Here is a 23,435-nt window from a genome sequence, read left to right on the forward strand (position 1 = left end):
TGTGGGAGAAAGACCCCAGGTTCAAACCTGGATTTGAACCTGGAGCATTGGTGCTGTGAGGCAGCGGTGCTAACCACAGCACTGTGCTGTCCCAGATTAACTTCATTATTATAATAATTACTTCACTCTGGATCAAAATTTTGGAGCAACCAACCTTAAAATCACAAGAGCCATGCTGCTAGTTACTGTGGCCAGTGTGACCAGACCAGTCGACCATCCAGTATTTATACTGCAATGTTTTCATAATGATTGTTCTAAAACCACAAAAGCTTTTGATGTAGTTAGTGTTATACAATGATCTAAAATTATTATGTAATCAATATAAAGTGATTAGATATGCTACATGAGATTACTTAAAGCTGTTTATGTTTTGTTTCTTCTCTTTCAGATTTCACCTTTCAGCTTTCCTTTCATTTCTTTCTTTTGGAAATTTCCATCCATCTAAAGAGATAAGCCAGTCTACGCACCTGTCACAAGTATGGAACTGCAGAAGTTATCAAATGGTAATCACCACCATGATGTTGCTGTGCCTGTGGAGGGAGGGTATGTTTCCTACATGTGCCCTATTATCTGATGCGCTCAGTTTATTGTAAATCAGGTGTACTGTCCAAAGATGAAGTGCAGTGTTTCTTTTTTGTTTGTGGTGGATATTACAGAGTCCCACCAGAAGAAGAAAAGTTCCTGCAGCACAAGAGTGATGGATCAAAGAGACCTCAGTTCACAGATGTGAGTAGATGGTATTGTTATATGCAGGGGGTCAGAAAGGGGGGAGCACTGGACCTTAGTGTACAGATGGTAGTTTATGTGTTTTAATGAAAGAGCTGCTAAATGGGTTTACCAGACACACACAGCAGCTCTGTGGTAGCTGGTGGAATTGATCACCATCCTTGGATTCCATAGATTAAAAAGTAAAGATGAGTTCGATTCAATCATGTTGTAAACAGTCTTGTAGACTCTTATTCAAAAAAATTCCAATAAATAAAAACAACTGACATTAATATACGAGTCTTATGTCCTTTTCAGTTTGAGGGTAAAACTTCTTTTGGGATGTCTGTCTTCAACCTGAGCAATGCCATCATGGGCAGTGGCATTCTGGGTCTGTCATATGCTATGTCGAACACGGGCATCATCCTTTTCCTGTGAGTACCACCGACACACACGTTTTGGTGCAGAGAGTGCAAATGAATGTGATACACACACCCACGCACATTGTTCCTCAGTGGTTCCCTGAAAACTCTAGACAGTAGACAAACAGACACACGAGTGGATGGAGGCACGGTAAATACTGCACAGCATGTCAACGTACTTAAATGGAGAAAGACAACAGTGAGGTAGTGGTGAAGCTTATCACCTGAAGTGTGCGGTGCTAAATACTGGGCACAGGATCGTTATCTAGCATTACACATTTTACATTTTAATTCCACGTTAACATGTTCACCGTGTGATTTTGACCACACATAAATTGTGATATACCATATAATCATTCTGTCATAGATAAAATAATTCTATATACAGTAATGTGTCCTTCTGTCTCTTCATGAGATCCCAGACAGACTGGATGATGCTGAGATCAGGGCTCTGTGGGGGCCACACCATCACTTCCAGGACTCCTTGTTCTTCTTTACGCTGAAGATAGTTCCTAATGACACTGGCTGTATGCTTGGGGTTGTTGTCCTGCTGCAGAATACATTTGGGGACAATCCGACTCCTCCCTGTATTTCTCAGCATTGAGGACACCATTAATTTGGAACAAATCCCCAACTCCATTTGCAGAAATGCAGCTCCAAAGGGTGAACACGGTGCCTTCTGCTACAGCCAAATATTTCAAATTTTGACAAATCAGTCCTGAGCACCTGCTGCCATTTTTCTGCACCCCAGTTCCTATGTTTGTGTGCACAGTTTAGTCACTTGGCCATGTTTCCACATCAGAGGTTTGGCTTTTTGGCCACAATTCTTCTATGAGGACCACTTCTGGCCAGACTTCTCCTGATAGTACATGGGTGTACTGCTTTCTGCTAGTTCTTAGCCCAGTATGACCAGTTTGGTATAATTGGTTAATTATACACCTGACAATGAGCCTACAAAATCCCTGACTTTGCTGAAGTGTACCTAGAAGAATTGATGCTTGATGTTTTGAAGGCAAAGGGTGGTCGTGCCAAATAATTTCTTCTGTTCGCTCACTTTGCAAATAAACAGGGAATGTTGAGGACTGTAGACAGTGTTCGGCCAAGGAAACTTAACTTAACATTATGCTTGCTTCCCTTCGAAATTGGAGCCATCAGCTCAGAACCAGCAGAAACCAGTGGGTCCCAGGGACACCCATCTACTGTCCGGGGACGTCTGGATGTCTGCACGTCATGAAGTGGTCTTCATGGAAGAACTGTGGCCATACATACCATATATACATGGCCAAGTGACTAAACCATGCACACAAACATAGGAACTGAGGTGCAGAAAAATGGCAGCAGGTGCTCTAAATTGATGAGTCAAACTTTGAAATGTTTGACTGTAGCAGAAGGCAGTTTGTTCACCAAAGGGCTGAAGAGCAGAACAACAATGGGTGTCTGCAGGCAGCAGTGAAGCTGGTGGAGGTTCTCTGCAAGTCTGGAGCAGCATTTCTGCAAGTGGAGTGGGGGATTAGGTCAGAGTTAATGATGTCCTCAGTCCTGAGAAATACAGGCAGATACTGACCCATCATCAATACCAAAAGGGAGGAGTCTGATTGGCCCCAGATTTATTCTGCAGCAGGACAACGACCCCAAACATACAGCCAGTGTCATCAGGAACTATCTTCAGTGTAAAGAAGAACAAGGAGTCCTGGAAGTGATGGTGTGCCCCCCACAGAGCCCTGATCTCAGCATCATCCAGTCTGTCTGGGATCTCATAAAGAGGCAGAAGGATTTGAGGCAGCCTACATGTACAGAAGATCAATGTTTAGTTCTCCACGATTTTTGGAACAACCTGCCTGCCGAGTTCCTTCAAAAACTGTGTGTAAGTGTACCTAGAAAAAGTTCTGCTGTTTTGAAGGCAAAGAGTGGTCCCACCAAATAGAGATACTAGATTTTTCTACTGTTTGCTCATTTGCATTTTGTAAATTGACAAAAATAAACAATTACATTTTATATTTTTTCACTTACAATGATATGCCTAATAAGAATGATCCAATGTTTGTTGTCATGATAGTTCTTTTTATATGAATTTCTGATTCTGTAACAATGCATATTCCCAACTGGAATCCCATGAATCAATCATTCATTCAAATGAATACCTTGTATCAAAGCTGGCCTGTAAAGACACACAAGGTTGACAGGTTAAGTTGTGACATTTAACTTGAAGACATGATGGACAACTGTCAAACTAACAGGTGTTTGTCCTTCCACTCTCAACCATCTGCAAAGCTTTGTCACAATGGCAATAATAATAACACCATGCAAAAACCAGCTCAGACAGTTGGTAAGAAACGGGAAACAAACAGCCATCCCCTGTGTTAAAGCTGATACATCAACCTCCTCCTCATGCTTGATATTTGTCTCTACAACATCAGTTGAATTCCTCCTTTAGAGGGCTGGATTTACCATCACATGAACGGACCCCATTTCCAAAAGCATCTTAAAGCAAAAGTACGTAACATTTGAGAGAATAAATTAAATGCTCTCCCTGTTTAACTGAGTTGAATGTTTAAGCAATAAAACAGCCACGCTCAGTTACTACATGTCTTGTCAATGTAAATGCTGGGGGACAAAATGTACGGTCCAGCTCTTTAAAAACATTTACCTAAAGTTTCACGTCGGTGGCCAATCAGGGGCTCAAGCTGGTTTGACAAGTCATGTGGGTATCTTTCAAAGTTACGCCTTTGTACTACGACACTCTCATGGTTGCCTGTAGCGTTTAGAATGCACTTCCAAGACTTCAACGAAGAGGCCGTATTTCTAAATGATGCCTCAAAGCTGTGCAGCACACAGTGTACTGAAACTGAGCTGTACCCAACTAAGGGTTTTCATAGTCAAATCTGATTTGTTGAGAGAGGGATAGAGAAAGTAATTGTTGTGAATGCTGTAATTAATAAATGTGAATGAACTGTGCTTTGCTTGTGATGACAGTTTGGTGAACACCTACCGTATGTGTTGCCCACTGTGCTCCAGGCACTGATGATTTTTGATGCGTTCTGTGGCTTTTTCTCTTCCCTGACCTGTATGAGCAGCACCCTCTCTGTGTTGACCTGATTCAACTGTGCGATCGTTTGAATCAGGATCCTTTGATTGGATTGTCGAATCGTCAAATATTTGGGGTTACCCATATTCATCTAGCATACCTGTTTGTGTTTTACAGAATCCTGCTGACATGCATCGCCTGTCTGTCCTGTTATTCCATCCACCTTCTGCTACGTAGTGCTGGAGTTGTGGGTAGGGCTTCTTTCATGATTGGTCTCAGAGTTCAAACTTTTCAAACTGCCTCTCCGTTCTTGTCCTTACTCCCACTCTTCTGAATATAAGGTCACTTCAGCTAGTAGTCCTGTACAGGTGTCTTGTTTTTGGTCTCATCAGGTATCCGTGCCTATGAGCAGCTTGGCCTGAGAGCTTTTGGCCATCCAGGGAAGATTCTAGCAGCTGTCATCATAACGCTACATAACATTGGAGGTAAGATGAAATCTTTATGCCATCATCATACGGTGGTGGTACATCTCGTCAACAGAACTAATGTTACAGTCTATTACAGTCATGGACTGAATACTTTCTTGTCCTCCCCCTGCAGCCATGTCCAGCTACCTGTTCATTGTCAAATCTGAGTTACCACTGGTCATCCAAGCATTTCTTGGCCTGACATCCAGCTCTGAGTGAGTACTGCCAACTCATTTTAAATCAACAAAATATTAGAAAGTCAATATCAGTCTCATCTGTGACCACTGTCACCACTGGGGTGTTGCATGATGAGCGCACTGTGAGCACAGCGAAGGACGGCAGCACTTGCCTGGGTTCGGCAGCCGAGATGGTGGCTTTTAAATCCCAATGTAGAGGCAGTAGAGGCTCAGTGGTTGATTTTTAACAGCCATTAACAATGGATGATAGCAAAGTTTAGCAGCTCAACCCTACTCAGCTATAAAGTCATGTTTAGGAAAGACTCAGGAATCTCCTAACACAGCTGGCCACTGTAGTTCTAAACACACATTACTCAAAGAGGAGCAAATAGCGCATTTATCGGAATCTATTCTCAGCTGCACGTTAATCTACTACAATTTGAAAAAAACTACGACTGTAAAATACTAAAAATGAATACATTTGCAAGTTGGAAAACTTGAATCAGAATAGCTTGCAATGGTGTGATTATAAACAACTAAAGTATGTGAAGGCGGACTACGGAGTAAATGAGTCGACAGCGCCTGTAGTCTCATGCAGCCACTTGTTAGCAACCAGCTTTTTAACCAGCTGACTGCCGACTGAGAGAAGAAGCACAAGAAGAAGCAGACGGTCTTCTCTAGGTGATCATAGCCCTAACCCTATTCTACTGAGAATACATTTTCCTCCCAATGTCACATTTGGTTAGATGGTTAGATTTGGTCTCCCGATTTAGGCTTTGATTGTATGGAAGTTGACAGGTGCACAAGGTTGTGATCAGCTCGGCCCAGCGGAGGGAGTGGTAGTGAGTGCTATGCCTCCCTGGTGTTGGCATAAAACAGATCCAACGTTTTATTGTCTCTGGTGTGGCAGGAAGGAGGATGGAGAGGCATGATTAATGTCTCCAGAAATGAGGAGGAGGGCATCAGGGTGCTGAGTCTGTAGCTTGCTCACTGTTGACAGCAGGACATCCCCTGAAGTAGTTCTATGAGAATTACCATCCTGTTTTCTTTGGAAACCTGGGGCCTGTAAAGGACTTGAATTAGGCTTTCACCAGCATGTGAAGAGACATGCACACTCATCTGTTTGTAGAACAGCCAGTAGGAGCACTCTCTCTCTCTGAGAGTACCTGTGATTGACCAAAGCCTGAAAATAGAGCCAAGAGGATGTGCACAATTAGAATTTGCTGAAAGGTTATGGAATCTTTGCCTTATGATGCTAATAATAAACCCCAGCTTTTGGACGTGATCTTAACTTTATGGTCACATGTTTAGTTATGTATATGTTAAACTGTAGAAAAAAAGCTAAATTACTTAAATCTTGTAGTTTTTTCCAAATAAACACAATGTATGTGATTGACTCTCTCAACACAGCCACTTGTCTTGTATATAGTATATTATTTGGTAAAAACCAAATATCACCAGCCTGTATTAGACTGAGCTCATTTCTGCAGTCTGAAAAACACAGTTTTTGGATGAATGCTTAACTATTTGTGAGTGGGATGTCCTCTGTTCTGCACCTAGTGACTGGTTCATGAATGGAAACTACCTCATCATTATTGTCACAGTCTGCATCATCCTCCCACTAACTTTGATGAAACACCTGGGTATGTCACTTCCCTTCAACTTCAGCAAATCAACACTTCCTCTTTTGACAATTTGTGTACAACAGGGCATTCTATTACTGCACGTCTTTCAGATGAACTCAGCCTGTGTTTCATTGTATTGTATGGTGCCAACTGAATGTAACACAGTCATGTAGTACACAAAAGATTGATTCTGTTCTCCATTATCGTTCTCTAACTCAAACAGCACTATCGTGGAATCTGTTTCATCATAGTAACACTGTGTATTCTGTGAGGTTTGTCTGAGGGTCTTCTTGTGTTCTGCAGGGTACCTTGGTTATACTAGTGGCTTCTCTCTCTCCTGTATGGTCTTCTTCCTCTCTTCGGTGAGTCTGTGGTTCATCACGATGCATCACTTCACAGAGACTGTCATGACACAGTTAGTGCTGGAGAAATGATTAGTTGTCTAAGGAAGTTAATTACCAGGCCACAATATAGTGAGTGCCTATGGTTGCTTGACCATTACACAATAAACCCTCTCTCTCTTTTCACCTACGTGTTGCACTGAAAATTGAAGTTCTGGTTCATTCTTACTGCTCTCATATTGTCTCAAAGAAAAGCTCTGATAAACCCACTGCACATGAGTTGCTCAGCAGTGAACAGCAGACAGAAACAGAGAGGAGACAGATAGTGGAGATCAAAAACAGAATGGTAGACTTCTACAGCTTTTCCTATCATGTTAACAAACCAACCACATAAGGAGAGAAATGTTTACATCTTGTTCCTCTGCCCCCAAATGGCCAAAAAGAAAATGAATTCAAACTTGATCATGGCAGCTTTCCAATGACTCTAATGGAACACATCTTCATCGCTAGATAAACGACACAGCCTTGATGAAGACTAAAGTCTTTGTGTCACTTTGACAGTACTCCAGGTAGAATCCTTCTGGCTTTCCAGCTGACTTATTCCCAGCAGCTGCTGTACAGCTGTACAGTAGGCTGCTAGCTGCAAACACTATAAACAATATACACACAATATATGAATTACCTGGATCTAGAGACCTGGTAATAAGAGTTAAGACGCCAACTAAAACAACAGATGTTTTGAGAAGGCCACCAAAGGTATGTTGTTTTGTTACCAAAGGCAGCAAAGGGAGCATTTGTTCAGCCTACTTCAGTTCTCTCTCTGTCACATCAGGTCATCTACAAGAGGTTCAACATTGCTTGCCCTCTGGAAGTGTTTGGAAACTACTCGGTAAACCCAGCTGTCCCAGAGGACACGTGCACCGCCAAATTCTTCACCATCAACCAAGAGGTCAGAGATGAAATCCCTCAATAACAAGTACCCAAACCATTTCAGTTGTTGATTTCTGATGAGCTCTGTTCAGAAGACTGCAGTGCACTGAACACCTGCATGGTCTGGAGGTGTTAGAGGGTAGTGTGGAGTTAATGTGCCTCCTGGAAAACAACATGTGGGGTTACTCTGTTACTTGTTTTGCAGACAGCATATACCATCCCCATCCTGGCATTTGCGTTTGTATGTCACCCTGAAGTGCTTCCCATCTACACTGAGCTGAGCAAGTAAGATGCACACATCATCAGATACTTTCCTTCTACACATAAAAAACAGTCTTGACATCTTGTGCCATGTCGTGGTTTTCAAAGTTGCACTCCCGATGTTGTAACAGTGCCCCAATCCATCAATCACAATGACATTTAGTCATTTTAATTACCTGTAACAGTTTACATAGATTATCTAAACCACTTTATTTAAAGGTCAGACTGAAGTAAGTAAGTAACCTAAAACCTGGAGGTTTGTTTACAACCTGACCCCCTCAAAAAACATTCATGCACTTATTTTTGGCACTGTATCTTTAAATGGAAGCTTTTCTGATAATACATAATAGTCATGCTTCTTTCTCTTAACTTCTTCTGTACTGTTTTGCTAAAAACATCTGACATCCTGTTTTCCTAAAGCCCGACTAAGAGAAGAATGCAGAATATTGGCAATGTGTCCATCCTGGGCATGTTCATCATGTACTTCTTCACTGCCATCTTTGGCTATCTGACCTACTACGGTGAGGCGACATCTCTTTAAGTCAGCAGTCATAGCTCAGTTTAAGTGTGTGTCTGTGTGTGTGTGTATATATATATATATATATATAGTGGCTAACATTATTAGAACACTTGGCATATTTAAGAGGTTTCAGTTGTTTTTGTTGAATTGGCCTTTAAAATACCCATAAAAAGAATGAAATATCTACAAAGTCATCATTATGCTGTATAAACCATAGAATAGAGCCCTCATAAGGAGATTTAGGTCATTTTCCTTACAAAAACAAGCTAGGCCTATTTCACTGTCAATGTCACACAATCATGTTCCTTCACAGAAGAAGCCAAATGACTTGTCAGGGGTGATCGTGGTTAAAGTGATGGTGATGCAAGAGTCTTGGGACACAGCTGTGTGATTCTTTTGAATGTACACGGCCCATCCTGCTCATTAAGGGATTGGTAACATCAGGGTTTTGTCACTGAGGCCACACCACCAAATGGTAGAAATTCAAAGCCTCTAGAGGTTCGAGATCAACACCACAATGACTAATGGTGCAACAGTGTCTTCAAGAACTGTGCGTCGGAAACTGGGAGAAGAAGGATAGCAGCAATAGCAGCAAAGAAACCATTACTGAAAGAGAAAAATAGAGTGAAACGCCTGAAATTTGGAAAAGAATACAAGAAATGGACAAAGGAAGATTTGTGGACTGATGAATCCAAGTTCGAACAGTTTGAACCCACACATGAAGAGTGTATGTTCGACTGAGGGAGGGGGAGAGATATAAAAACGAGTGTCTCTTGCCAACAGTTAAACACAGAGGGGGTAGTATTATGATGTGGGGGGTGTGCGGCGCCATTTCAGCTTCAGGAACAGGTGACTTAGTGAAAATTGATGGCATCATGGATAAGAAAGTTTACCACGACATTCTGGTGAGGCACAGAGTACCATCTGGGAGTCATCTTATTGGGCCTGGGCTTATTTTCCAGGAGGACAATGACCCTAAACATTCTTCTAACTATTGCCGGAACTTCATGCGACAGAAGGAATCTGCTGGAAAGCATCTGCATCGAGCAAATTTGGGGCGAGTTGGAAAATAAACTGGACAGATCTATTGTAGATTCAAAGGAAAGCCTTTGGCTTGAGTTGCAGAAGGCATGGGATAAGACTAGTGTTGAAGTTCTCAGGATATATACTGACACTATGCCGGAGAGATGAGCTGCTGCAATTACTGCAAAAGGTGGACATACCAAATATTAAAGTTAAAAGTGGATAAAAACAGTAGGACTCACTTCATCTGGTATCTGTTATCTGGTATCTTCATATTTCATGAACATCATGAAATGAAATCATGTTTTGGAGGCAAAGAAAAGGTCTATCTATTCAGATCTGTCAGGTGTTCTAATAGTTTTGGCCACAACTGTGTGTGTGTGTGTGTGTGTGTGTGTGTGTGTGTGTGTGTGTGTGTGTATATATATATATATATATATATATATATATATATATATATATATATATATATATATATATATATATATATATATATATATATATATATATATATATATATATATATATATATATATATATGTTGTTGGGATATAAATGTGCTTACATAGTCACACTGGGGACAAAATGCAATTTCCTGTAATCTAAGTGATTACATTTTAGTGTGTGTGTGTGTGTGTGTGTGTGTGTGTGTGTGTGTGTGTGTGTGTGCAGAGAACACTGAAGCAGAGCTGCTCCACACATACAGTAAGGTGGACCCTCTGGATATTCTGATCCTGTGTGTCCGGCTGGCTGTCCTGATGGCCGTCACTCTGACTGTACCTGTGGTCTTGTTTCCTGTAAGAACATGTCTGGTATTCATTCACACATCCACCTGATATACTCCCTGACAATGACCTGAAACACTTCTTTGTTTTATGCTAAATGAAATATAACACATTCACTTACAGTAGTTCACAATGTAAATTAAATGCACATTTCCATGGCTCTAATTCCTTCAGTACAACGACAGAGAACTTCCATCTACTTCCTGTATATATATATATATATATATATATATATATATGTACACACACACACACATATATATATCATATCATATCATATTCAAGTGTCCTTGAGCAAGACTCTCTTGGTGTATGAATGCATGTGATTGGCTGGTTTCCTCCTGATGGCACGGCTGGCCCATCAGAGTCTTTATGTTTGTGCCTCTGTTAGATCCGCCGCGCCCTCCTGCAGCTGCTGTTTCCAGGGAAGCCATTCCACTGGCTTCGTCACATCATCATCGCCGTATGTCTGCTATTTGCTGTAAACCTGCTGGTCATCCTTGTTCCCAACATTCGCGACATCTTTGGCATCACTGGTGGGATATTAGAACGAGACACATTCTGATGAAAGGGATTGTTTATAAAAAAGGAACACAGCTCTAGTGTGTTTCACTCGAGTGAAATCACATCACATTTGTTCATTAATGCTGTTTTTGTGTTTTTACTCATTAAATTAGGTTTTACATAATATTTATTCAATCTTGGCCACGTACGACATATTTAAAAAAAATTGGATCTTAGAGATTCATTGGATGTGGTAAACCACAAACTTTCACAAGGCTCCGTCCTTGGCCCTCTTCTGTTTCAACTCCACATGGTCCCACTGGCTCGGATTACAACAGAAAGTTTCCCCACACTAATGCACCTCACATGGATTTAACTGTGATAGTTGTGAGTATGTCCATTCCACAAATCAATCAGTGATTTATTGTACCTTATCTGTGTGTGCAGGGGCAACCACTGCTCCAAGTCTGATTTTTATTCTTCCTGGGCTATTTTATATCCGTATCATCCCCACCGACATGGAGCCCATGAACTCAAGACCAAAGATACAGGTAGGTTCATGTCTCTCCCTGAGAGGGGAGGTATAAAGTATGACTAGAACAATGAATGTAATGGCCAGTGGTCTTGATGACTCTATATTGACATATCTTGATTGGGTTTTCAGGCTGCGTGTTTCACAGCACTGGGTTTCATATTCATGACCATGAGCCTGACATTCATTGGGCTCGACTGGACGAGCGGAGAAAAGCGGAGTCTTGGCGGCCATTAAAGTGCAACCCAAGCCCCCCAGCAACAGCAGCCCCCTGCAACGGCATCCTTCCTCCGCTCCTTTGGACGGGAAGCAAGATTCAACCTACCGCCGGAAGCCTCACAGCTTCGGTGGGACTGTTTTATTAATCATAGCGACAATCTGCTCCTCCGGCGTGATGAGAGGAGCACAGCTTTGTCCCGTCACCCATCCAGGTTGATCCATACCCCCAAGTTCCATCACAGGTGGTGTTCCTCTGCTGACGACTATGTCGACTACGAATGTCCCTCAAACAACAAAAGCAATTTGCTTTAACACAGGCTAAATGTGGAGCATAATAACTGAAGGCAAACTGAACAAATGTTGAAATGCAAAAAGCATCTTAAATAATGAGCACATTTTGATGGAGGAAGTGTTTTTGGTATGTGCTTGATAAACCTGTCAAGATATCAGTATTTAACATTGTACTCCAACTATTTCTGTCTATCTGAGAGCCAACAGGAACAAAAGCTTTCAGATAATTCACTTGGAATTAAAGAGGAGTGTGCACTTTGGCTCCATCAGCCAAAGTCTAACATGGAATAAATGCAACTGACAACCAATTCATGTGGTATATTTCATGTGTGAGTTTTCTCTGGACAGCATATGAGGATGTTGTTTAATAAAAACTCACAAAAGATGAAACCTGTCTGTTCATGCCCTGTCGTGTTTGGGATACAGTGTAAGGTATGCTGTTTCAGTTCATTTGTCTTTCTGCCCCCTCCTGCTCCAAAGCATGTCCACATTTCAAATGATTGTCCTTGAGCAAGGCATTGAACCCCGGAGTGACACAAGAGTGCCATACAGTACTATCACCCACTTTTCAGTCCTGCTCAGTCAGTTTTCAAACGTCAGCATCTATCCTCCATTTTCAATGCAGCTATTCACATGAAATGTAGATCAGTTACGTGCAATAAAGCAGAATGACACAGGAAAAAGTGTTGAACACAGTAAAACTATTAATAAATGGTATGGATCATAAAATTAAATGTATCTACACCCAGCCTAGGGGAAGGATTTCAACAGGATAAAGAGCAAGCGTACCTCCAAGTCCTCCAAGGCTTGGCTGAGACAGTCAGGACTTCAGTGTGTTGTTGCTGTAAGTTTTGAAACTACGAGCTAAATTGCCGGACCGCTGTGTCTGTTTCCAAAGATTGATTATTCCTCGTCTGTGAGGGGACACGCAGGTTCTTCACATCAACCTTCTGACACCTCGTAACAGCCACAGTGAAGGCTTTGAACATGTCCGCAACCTCCCGACATGTTCCCAAAACTAGTAATTCTACTGTACCTAGAATTACAGTCCATTTCTGTCCAGAGCCAAGATGAGGTGTCACCTTTTCAGTATCTGACCAAATGTGGAATATGGTTCCAGTCTCCTTTAACCTTTTTCTGTTCCTGAGTTACGACATTACACAATGGCCAGAAAAGTGTTGCAGGAGATTGTGATGTCACAATGAATTTGACCCTTGGGATATAAAATGTAATTACTTTAATTCTTCTAATTTGTGTTAAATTGTTGAAGAATGACCAAAAAACGGGTTTTGTGAGATCACAGTGACCTTGATCAGGAAATCCTTCTGCCAGATTTGAAGAGTTTCCTGAGATATCTTGCTCACAAGAATGGACCTGACAGACTGATAATGTTTCAGGCCATGGCCGTCTCGTGTGGGGGCATAGAAGTATTGTTTTAGCTCTCTCACTAGCAGATGTATATGACAGTAGGTCCACCCCTCATGACCAAAATTATCATGCTTTTCAAGTTTGTAAGGCATCTTTATTTAAGCTGGTACCATATATACAACATTACTTTGCTGATGGTGCTGGACAACATTCAAATACCATTTTCTCAACATATTCAGTTCATCTAGAATCAAGACAACGAAGGAGCTACTGTCTGCAAACGGTGAAATAAGTCCTGTATTAAAGAGATGTTATGAAACCATTTCATACTTCGATATGATTGAGTTTACATTTGAAAGTACCCTCTGCTGTCCAGTGTCGTGTTTCACTTGGCTACGCAATCAGATCAGTGCACGGGCCTTCCGAGAACAAATCCAGCCACAGAAAGCGTCGTCTTTATCCCTCCACAGGTTGTGCATTTAAAATGCCGGGTTAGTCCGCGGTACAAAAATCAGCCGTCTTTAGAAAGAAAAGCAGGTGTAATAAACAGCAGTATCTTTAGCGGTAGAACTGGAGTGCCGCTTTAGTCCCATTCAGGTCCGGCAGGACGACAGGTGGCAGGTTTTGACCACACCTTCGGTCTCAGCAGGCGGAGCGGAGCGGAGCAGACCGGGGCCCCCGTCAGCCTTCTCGGACTTTGGCAGCGAGTGCAGAGTTCTCCTGTCGGATGGCCTTGTAGTCATCCAGAATCCTCTCCAGGTTAGCCACAGTTTTGTTACCGTTTTCTGTCTCGATCTGTGGACGTCACAGACAGGATGTGCACTTTAACTCCCAACAGGTACTACTTCATTTAAAACACTTAGTACTTACTTAGATTTTGGGGAAGTGCAGGTGTTGGCTATCACACCTAAAGCTGGGGGAGGCACTTTCTTTTTTTGTCATTGGGCAAAAAGTCCTTAACAACCTCTCAGCAAATAGCTGGGCCTTCTGCTAACCTTACCAAAGGCAGCGGCTCAGTCCACCTCATGTTTATGTAGCTAACGCTAGCTAAAGTTAGAGCAGATAGTTTGCAGATAACACAGGACGGTAAACGCTGCTAACGTCACGAAGGCATTGTGGTCACAAACAAGACGGGTTGAAGCTCCTAACTTCGTTTTCCTGCACGTATTAAGCGCCTGCTTAAAGCCCCTGGCCCGTTTGTGTCCACGCTGTCAGAAGTGAATCAATACGTCCTCCATTAAATCTCACTGTTGTTAAGCAAGTTGCCCTGATGTGTCAAATTAAAGAATTAAAAACATGATTTACACCAAGCAAGAAAGGTCGACTTAAGAATGGACCAGGGTTTCTGTAGTGCTGACACTGGTGACAGAAGCTATAGTCATCATGTACCGTTGCATCGGTCTTTTCTCATTTCTAAGTTCCTAGAAAGGTTCCTGTTCTGAGCATTGTTTCCATCACAGGTTCTAGGGTCTGCTTGCTGGCAGAAGGTTAAGAGAAATTCAGTAGAAATATCTCAAAGCCGAGAATTAAGCATCCGACCCTTTAACTTTAAAATGTCAAAGAACATTATCATGCTGCATAAATACGACCTTTGGTATGTAGGTGTCATACTAGATGTAATATGTACATGATGGAAAAATACTAAACATGGAGGGATGTTGTGTCCACAGTCTGTCAGTTGAAGTAGGAATGTGTTCAAGGAAAACTCCATCACTAAAAACATTTTGGATATCTAGTATACAGATACTAGTATGAATTACTCAAGTTATGCTGTTTTTAGGTGACCTGATGTGGAAAAATACAATAAGCAGTGTGGACATCATTGAAGAGGTTTGTTATATGGAAAGACTGACATGTTCTAGGAACTAAACGTAAAAAAATATAAAGCCTGAGATTGTTGAGTTCTATCACTATGCTGTAGGCTCTGTTTGTTCTGAAACAACTTAACAACAATAAAAAAAGAAAACTAACTAAATAACGCTGCCTTTTTATATTAAACATACGTGATGGACAGTGAAATGGAACTGTGCCCCCAGTCTCTGCTGAGCTAGTCTGACCAAAGCGCTCTCTGTGCTGGACACACAGGTGGAAGTGACATTGATCATCTCATCTGACACGTCTGAGTGTTCCACAGAAATATGAAGGTCGTGATTTGATTATGCAGCAAAGATCATTGACTGTAGGTCCTACCTGCTCCTCCAGATCCCGGATCTCTCTAAGGATCGTACCAGTGTCCTCGATGGTCTGGATCAGCTGGTTACAGTTCTGTGGAAGGATGCAGCCCGTGAGACAGAGGTTACACTTTATCCAACAGGATGAAATGGAAGAAATTCAGACAGACACGAGGACATACCTCATGCAGGGCAGCCAGGTACTTGTAGGACTTGCGAACGGATTCGTCTTTCTTGGCGTCCTACAAACGATAGAAATCCAATACATGAGCAGTTTGTTTGTCCAAAAGCAGACAGACATGAGATCGATTCAGTCATCCACGTTAAGAGCATCTAGACGGGTCCTGAAAAGAATTCCACCCCGTCGTGTGATGAACTGAACAACAGCGTTCCCCATGAGGATGAAGCAGAACCTCTACTTTGATTTACATGGTGATGGGCTAAGCAGGGTTCAGGGCTGCTTGTCACAGCAGCAGGCAAGAGATGGGATGATATTCAGGGGCACTGCTTAAAGCTGGGGTAGGCTGGTTATTTTTGGTGTAACTAGACTACTGCACCTCGCGCTGGCTCGTTTCTCAGGCTTTAGGAGATCTGCTCTGTTTCTGGGAACCTGTGGCCAATCAGAGATCAGAGAGCATTTCTATGAGCACGTCCCTGCACATGTCAGTGACGAAGAGGTCTATTAGCTTGATTTACCAGGAGAGCAGGTGATGACGATGTGCTGACTGTCGCTAATAGTTTAACCTTCTGCTAACTAGGAGGAGGAACAAGGAGCTTAGGATGAAGAGGGGAGAGCTGCAGGAGGAAAGACGGATGTTTCAATGAATTCCTTCGAATTGGCGCTGGTTATGCGGCCATGGCAAAATAAATATTCATCTGGCATCCTCGTTTCCCAACAAATGAGACAACAGAAGTCTTCACCTACCTGTCGTTTCAGCACTTAAGCTGTGAGAAGAGAAGTCACTCTCTTTAATTAGCCCAACAACTAAAACCAAATGTAACACGAGTGCTGATAAAATTTTTTTTTAAAAAGTAGCTTCTATTTGCACCCGTCCAGTCACGCAGTCAAATTCCTCCTCAGATTAACGTGCCTGTGGTGGATAGATGTCAGTTTTCTTTTGCTATTATCAGTTTTGAAATTGATTAGGTTTAGGCACCAAAACTACTTGGTTAGATTTAGGAAAAGATCGTGGTTAGCACAGATAAAAAAACCCCTCTGCTACCTTGAAGACCAGCTCATCAGTCACAGCAAAGGTCCTGTCCAGTTTCCCCGTCAGGTTGTTGATCTCTTTTTGCAGCTCCTTAGTGTCTGACAGAATCTGCAAGCAACGTGAGCACAGCGATGGTGAGGGAGGTCACAGCAGACATGAACAGATTCCTCTTCTATTTCTAAAGTGGATCTATTAGAACTAGCTGAGCCTTTGCTTGCATGTCACGGGTACCTTTGTAATCTCCTCCTTCTGTTTCTTGATGTTGCTGACGATCTCTAGAATCCTCTGAGTGTACGCTGACCGAGAGGCGTCTTGAGGGAGATTTTCTAATTCTGTCACCTACATTGGAGGAGAATGAACGCGACAGCTCAAACATACAGTTTGTACATTCAGCCAGAAGAGCACCTGAGCTAATAAAGATCTACTTAAAGATCTTTGCTAGCTCTCAACAGAAATGCTAATTCAGTCCATTACCAGCTGCTTGTACATTTCTTCCTTCTTCTTGGCCTCCTCCGTAGACACACGGATTTTGTCATGCAGAGACTTGATTTCAGACAGCTTTCTGGAGGACTCCAGCTGAGGAGGACAGAGACAAATGACCACGTGTGCTTTACTTCGACAAATGAGGTGACAAACCTGTTGGAAGGAACCACTCACATCCTGGTTGCTGCAGATTTCTTTGAGCCTTCGGTGCTCGTCGATGAGCGGAACGCGGTGTTTCTCCCACTGAGAGGCCAGGTTCACCACCCGCTTGGCACTGGCCTCCACCAGAGCCTGGAGGAGGAAACACACGTTTCCACTTCCACATGAGTGCACTGCTGTGTTTAACAACACGTGTCCAGCCAGCAGGTACCACCTCACTAAGCCTACCTGAAGCTTTAGCAGGTTGTTGTCTGCATCTGGCAAAAGATCGATTGTTTTCTTCTTCACCTGCATCTTCTCCTCTTTTTCAGAGTTTCCCAGCTCCCTTTGCTTCAACTCATCCAACACCTACACACACACACACACATCACATCACACATGGGGAACAATAACCATGCGTCCAATTCTAAACTGTGTGAAAGTAGTCGGGCCATTAGCTCACCAAACGTAAGTTATGTCTAGGCTACATCAATAGTCCATTAGGTGGAGCTGAAGTGTGTGTGTGTGTGTGTGTGTGTGTGTGTGTGTGTGTGTGTGTGTGTGTGTGTGTGTGTGACCTGTGTATTAGTGACACTCATGTGCTTCGTGTCTGCTAGTAGCTGGTGGACATCACTGCAGAGGTGCTGGAACTGTTGCTGGAGAGAAATAAGTTCCTCCTGCTGCCGCAGCTGGATGTCGACCTCTGACTGGTGCCCTGTGGGGATGGAGCTGGGTACTGCTGCCCCCTCCTAGAGGGGACACACAGACACACAGACACACACAGACACACACAGACACACACAGACACACACAGACACACACAGACACACACAGACACACACAGACACACACAGACACAGACACAGACACACAGACACACACAGACACACACAGACACACACAGACAGACACAGACAGACACACACAGACAGACACACACAGACACACACAGACAGACACACACAGACAGACACACACAGACACACACACATACAGACACACACAGACACATACAGACAGACACACACAGACACATACAGACAGACACACACAGACAGACACACAGACAGACACACACAGACACACAGACACACACACAGACAGACAGACACACACAGACACAGACACAGACACAAGACAGACACACACAGACACACACATACAGACACAGACACACAGACACACACACACAGACACAGACACACACACATACAGACACAGACAGACACACACAGACACAGACAGACACACACAGACACAGACACACACAGACAGACACAGACACACACATACAGACACAGACACAGACACACAAACACAGACAGAGATAGTATCAAACGTCTGGTGTTTTAAACCATGCTGTGCTTGCTCTGTGCTCGGAGTGGCCCTCACCTGAGCGAAGGTGAACTTCTGAGTGTGGGTGAAGTGGGTGCCCTTGGTCAGGATGTGGTCAGGGGGGGCAGAGCCCCTGAAGGCCTGCAGTAGCTCAGACAGGTCAGAGGTGGAGCAAGGGCCCCCAAAGGCACTTTCAGAAGAGGGCAGTGCAGTGGAGCGCAGCTGCTCCTCAATGCGTTTCCGTAGCCGGGTCAGTTTCTTGAGGTGATACTCCTGTTCAGTAGAAAATATTAATCAGCAACAAGAACAAGATCAGAGTTATCTACACCAGTTACCCTCAGAGGTCATGGGGGGCTGGAGCCAGTCCCAGCACACCGGAGCCACCAAGGGCCTCATTAGTTCATCAAATACCCGGACTGGCTGGGGGGGTTTGTTCACAGCGGTGTACAAACACAGGGACAGGATACAAAAAGACAGCAAAGGCACTGAATGTTCCCAGAGATACTTTTGGAAGCAGAGTTCACAGGTCCAGAGCTAAAGGAACACTGACAGAAAGAGGAAGCTCTCAGCAGCTGCCACCAGATCTCTGAGGGGGCAGGAGGACAAACCCCTCCAGTGACTTAGCCATCTAATGCACTTAATTTATGTCAGTGGCTATTGGCCATTAAATGACGCTCCAGGGAAGGACATCCTCCCTAACCAATCAGCAGCCAGAATACAACACTGACATTGCGTTGATCCAATGATCACCAGCAACAACTAAAACAAAGACATTTTATTTAGAACAGTCCAACAGAGTACAAATGTCCTTCACATGGATGTTTTCTATGGGACAACAGCTAGAAACCTTCATTAGCCAACGTAACACTAACAGCAGAGTGAGGACACTCTGATGCTACTGTGCAAATGATTATACAGGATGTACCATGTAATTCCACCATCAACACTACAACATGTTCATGAGGTCAGAACAGAGGAGTAACAGGTAGGCTGTCTGACAGGGGGAGGGAGGTATGGCGAGTGAGGGCTTTGCCTGAGGTGTGAGGCGGGACAGGAGTCCCTGACTGTTCCACTCGTTGTCCCATTCCTGAGCAGCGCTCAGCTCAGCCGTGTGCTTCTCCAGTAAGGACGCCACCACAGAGGCATGGTGGGAAGGCTGGACAGTCACAGGAGGAAGAATGTCTCGCTCATAGTCCTTCGTCTCTGAAATCGCAGCACACACACACACACACACACACACACACACACACACACACACACACACACACACACATATTTTCCTTTACACACTGATCACACTTCCCTCCACAAGAAAACATTCTGAAATCAAACCTTTGAAGCTTATTTTACATTGACTGAAGTTACTATCATATTAAATTCCACAAAGTGATCTGAACTGACGATATGATCATCATTCCAGGAGGAGGCCTACCTTTCAGCTGCTTCTCTCCTGGATCCTTAGTGCAGTGTGGTGAGCTAAGAGGCTGGGCATGGAAACTGTGCAACGTTCCTTGAATCTAAAAAGGAAAAAAGGTTGAACTAGTCAGAAACAACTGGTGATGAAAGTCACGGTCAAGACACAACCATCTGACTACGAGTAGGAACGTCCCCTCTCCAAATTAAGACATTTCCTGCTGATTATCTGGCCACAGAGTCGATTATTTACATGCAATTTAATGGTTCTATTGTGTTTTATGTCCCTGTAAAGCACTTTGAATTGCCTTGTGACTGAAAGGTGTTTTACAAATAAATGTGCCTTGGAGTGTTCTTATATAAAGCAGCTGCATTAACACTTAGCCAACAGTAACCCTGCAGTGACACGAGTCAGAAGTCCTTCAGATGCTACGGCATAACTTTTAGTGCTGCCATGTAAACGAGCCTCAGCTGTTGATGCTGTGGATGTTTCCTCTAAGACGCAGATATGTTCTAACAGTTCTTTAGTACTGATGATTCAGTTCAAAGGTTGAACCGTTAAAACTGATGTAAACTAATGTGTCTCTGCCAGAAGCGTGCTGGCGCTCATTCACTGCCACATCATTGCCTGCAGGCCTGTGTTTACAGAAAAGCATGGGTCACTTGAACACAACCTCACTGAGTAAATACACAGAAGTGATCAACTTGAGCCATCCCCATGTATTAAAGCTTTTTTTTCAGACATCAAACTGCAGTCTTAGGGAGTTTACTTGTGCTTCACTGTGCAGCGGCAGTCTGCAGTTTGGAGGCAGCCAGGGCACAGCCAGCTGGGCTTTGATTGCAGCAGCGATGGCCCTTTGGAGGACCATCGATTTACCTGCAGGAAGAAAAGACAGCTTAAGATCACTCATCAAACATATGGTGCAAAGTAACAAAATCTCTTGCCGTGTTCCTGCTATGGTACATGGTTCTTTAAAACCCACAGCAAATGTTTTCTGAGCTAGAGTTTGACTGCTGATGTGACTGACTGATCACTAACATTAAGCTGCTCTATCATCTAACACAGGGACTAAAATGTGACTGAAATAGTGCGACAGCTCTGAGAAGATCCTGCAAAACTGTCCAGACTGAACAGCTTGTGGCATCTTTTCTTACTGAAGAACCACAGCAGTAGGATTATGCTCGCTCTGGGCCCTGTATGTGCCTCTCAGTCTTTGAAGAATGTCCATTGATGATTACCTATGTGCTGTGTTTCCTCGGGGAACTGATAGAAACACACAGCAGCATGTTTGATAATGATATTCTTAAGCCCACATCCCTTAAAGTTTCATATCCCGCCTGTATAAAACGTACTCTGCCTATGTTTTGCGCACTAGGATTGGAAGCCATGTTCTGGTGGTACAAAAGCTGCTCACTTGTCTTGGTGCTTCCTCTGTTCGAGTCAGGTGGGATTCTACTTCAGGTTTAGAATATGTCTTCAGAAATACAGTTAAGTTGTAAAACAATATGCCAAAACACTATTGAGTATACCTGAAGTTATTTTTGATTTCTGTGACTCAAGCTAAGTGATGATGAGAGAACAGCTACAACCCAGGACTGTAGCAGCTTATGTTAGGACACCAGTAAAGGCAGACGTAGCGATGTGACAATACATGTCCAACACTCCAGGCGATATGACCCTATGTGAATGACATACAGAGACTGGTGTTCTCTGTACCTGTTGGCTGGTCTGAGGCCTGGGCACTCTCTCTGGGCAGCTTCTCCACCAGGAACATGAGCAGGGAGCGGATCTCCGGCTCGTTGCTGTACAGAAACGTCTGGTAGCCGATATCTCCTTTATAACCGACGTCCTGGAAACCAACACATAGAAGGAACACTACCATGAAACCACAGGCAGTGCTTCAATCAACCAGACACATCTGCCTTTTACCCTCAGATGTCTTTGAAAAGTGTTCCTGTTGAACCTGGTGTGCTCGGGTCTCTGATTTCTAAACTGACGTATGGAAACAGTAGTGAACATGTCCTTGTTCCAATTCATTCAAAAAGTAAAAGAGAAGACTCCATGGGAGGTCTGTGGTATAGCTGTTATAACTATTCTAACTCAAGGTCCACTTACTAGCTTTTTACAAGGCTTGCAACTGCATTTTATGGTCTTCCTCTGTGGATGTAATTTGCTCAGTTGTCATTTACAATAGATCATATTCCAGGTAATGGGCAGACCAAGAGATGTGACTGAAAACTGCACAACAGTCTGGTGAGTTTTCCTCCACATTTCCCTGGCCTGGCCTTCTCTGGAAGTTTTCCTCCGTAGGCCAATTCATGCCATAATGTCCGCTGGCTTTGTTTTAGTCTGCTTGCAGGAGTCTGTGCACACTGTTGGCCACATGTTGGACATTAAAGCATGTGTCCTGTCCAGTCACATGCAGGGAGGCTGCTTTAATGTTCACATTCACTGACCAGAGAGACTCAGAGAGGTCTTACCTGACAGGCCTGGGCCAGGCTCATGCCCACTCTGAAGCGGGCAGACATGCCTGGAGGGAGGGAGGTGGGCAGTGCGCTGCCCAGGCCCGGATCGATCACCCGCAGACATCTGACCACCGCCTCCACGATCAGCTCACTGCTGAACTGTCTGACACCGTCAATGTCCTCGCTCACCTCCCTGAGGGCCACAGAGACACAGTGTCAGGGTCTGTCTCCTGACCAGGATCAGCATGATTCATCACAGCAGTGTTTCTGACTGACAGCGACCACCAGACTGATCCCAGGTCAGCTAAGATGGTACTTACGTGCCCACTTGTTTGAGAGTGTGAACCAAAATTTTGTCAACTTCTTCCATCGCTGGTATTTCTCTGAGACTACACTGGCTAACTGACAGGGGGGGCAGAGCTACTTATCAGGTGGACCTACTGCAGGCTCCCCATGGGTGAAGGCAGGCTGGGAAACTAGCTTCCATCTTCCGCTGGTTAACTTCAGAACCGCTCCTGGCTGATGTTTAATTAGCGAAGCCCCCCGCAGCAGAAAAGCCTCTGATACACTGAATGGAGTGTTTTCTAAGCCCTGAGCCGGACTATCTGCAACAAAGGCGACAAATCTGACATTTGTGTGTCTGGTTCAGTGTGGAAATGAACTAGCACGGGAACGGAGCAGCGGTGCTTCTGGGACATGAAGTTTTATTTTGACTTCGTGTCGTCGAGAATGAATGAGAAATGGGCAACCTTGGAAATACATTTCCCAGCATCCACCAAACAAGTCTCATGACCGGAAAGATGCTGGGTGACAGGATATACGTTTGGTCGGACTATGTGCACAGATTAGAAATACGTGTGATCTTGGCGCGGCGCTGCGACGCTGTTTATGATTTGGCTCGTTCCAGGTGATCCAGGCACGCGCAGACTCGATCCCCGCAGCATGCCTGGCGGTCAGATTGACGTCTGACTGGATTCCGACTTGCGCTGACGTCATGCACGCGCTGGCAATGATAACCTCGCGA

The 23,435-nt window shown here is 43.8% G+C and overlaps 2 protein-coding genes across 2 annotated transcripts; one reads left to right on the top strand and one right to left on the bottom strand.

Moving 5' to 3' along the window:
• Positions 1-417: 417 nt before the first annotated feature.
• slc38a5b (solute carrier family 38 member 5b) lies at positions 418-12,179 on the top strand. Its single transcript, XM_070839134.1, has 15 exons — positions 418-543; positions 657-726; positions 1,024-1,139; positions 4,330-4,403; positions 4,545-4,637; positions 4,753-4,834; positions 6,356-6,438; positions 6,724-6,782; positions 7,594-7,710; positions 7,897-7,976; positions 8,373-8,473; positions 10,168-10,292; positions 10,672-10,816; positions 11,232-11,335; positions 11,449-12,179. The coding sequence occupies exons 1-15, from the start codon at positions 479-481 to the stop codon at positions 11,551-11,553; spliced, it is 1,419 nt and encodes a 472-aa protein (XP_070695235.1). The 5' UTR covers positions 418-478; the 3' UTR covers positions 11,554-12,179.
• Positions 12,180-13,284: 1,105 nt separating this feature from the next.
• Positions 13,285-23,081, bottom strand: ccdc22 (coiled-coil domain containing 22). Its single transcript, XM_070840254.1, has 16 exons — positions 22,732-23,081; positions 22,427-22,604; positions 21,663-21,795; positions 20,716-20,822; positions 19,965-20,049; positions 19,566-19,735; positions 18,590-18,805; positions 17,776-17,946; positions 17,447-17,566; positions 17,234-17,350; positions 17,051-17,152; positions 16,808-16,915; positions 16,589-16,684; positions 15,548-15,607; positions 15,385-15,459; positions 13,285-13,989 (listed from the first exon to the last, which is right to left on the bottom strand). Exons 1-16 carry the CDS (start codon positions 22,779-22,781, stop codon positions 13,876-13,878), a joined length of 1,902 nt encoding a protein of 633 aa, XP_070696355.1. The 5' UTR covers positions 22,782-23,081; the 3' UTR covers positions 13,285-13,875.
• Positions 23,082-23,435: the final 354 nt, after the last annotated feature.

The sequence above is a fragment of the Pempheris klunzingeri genome, chromosome 11, assembly GCF_042242105.1.
Source record: "Pempheris klunzingeri isolate RE-2024b chromosome 11, fPemKlu1.hap1, whole genome shotgun sequence".
In the NCBI taxonomy this organism is placed as follows: domain Eukaryota; kingdom Metazoa; phylum Chordata; class Actinopteri; order Acropomatiformes; family Pempheridae; genus Pempheris; species Pempheris klunzingeri.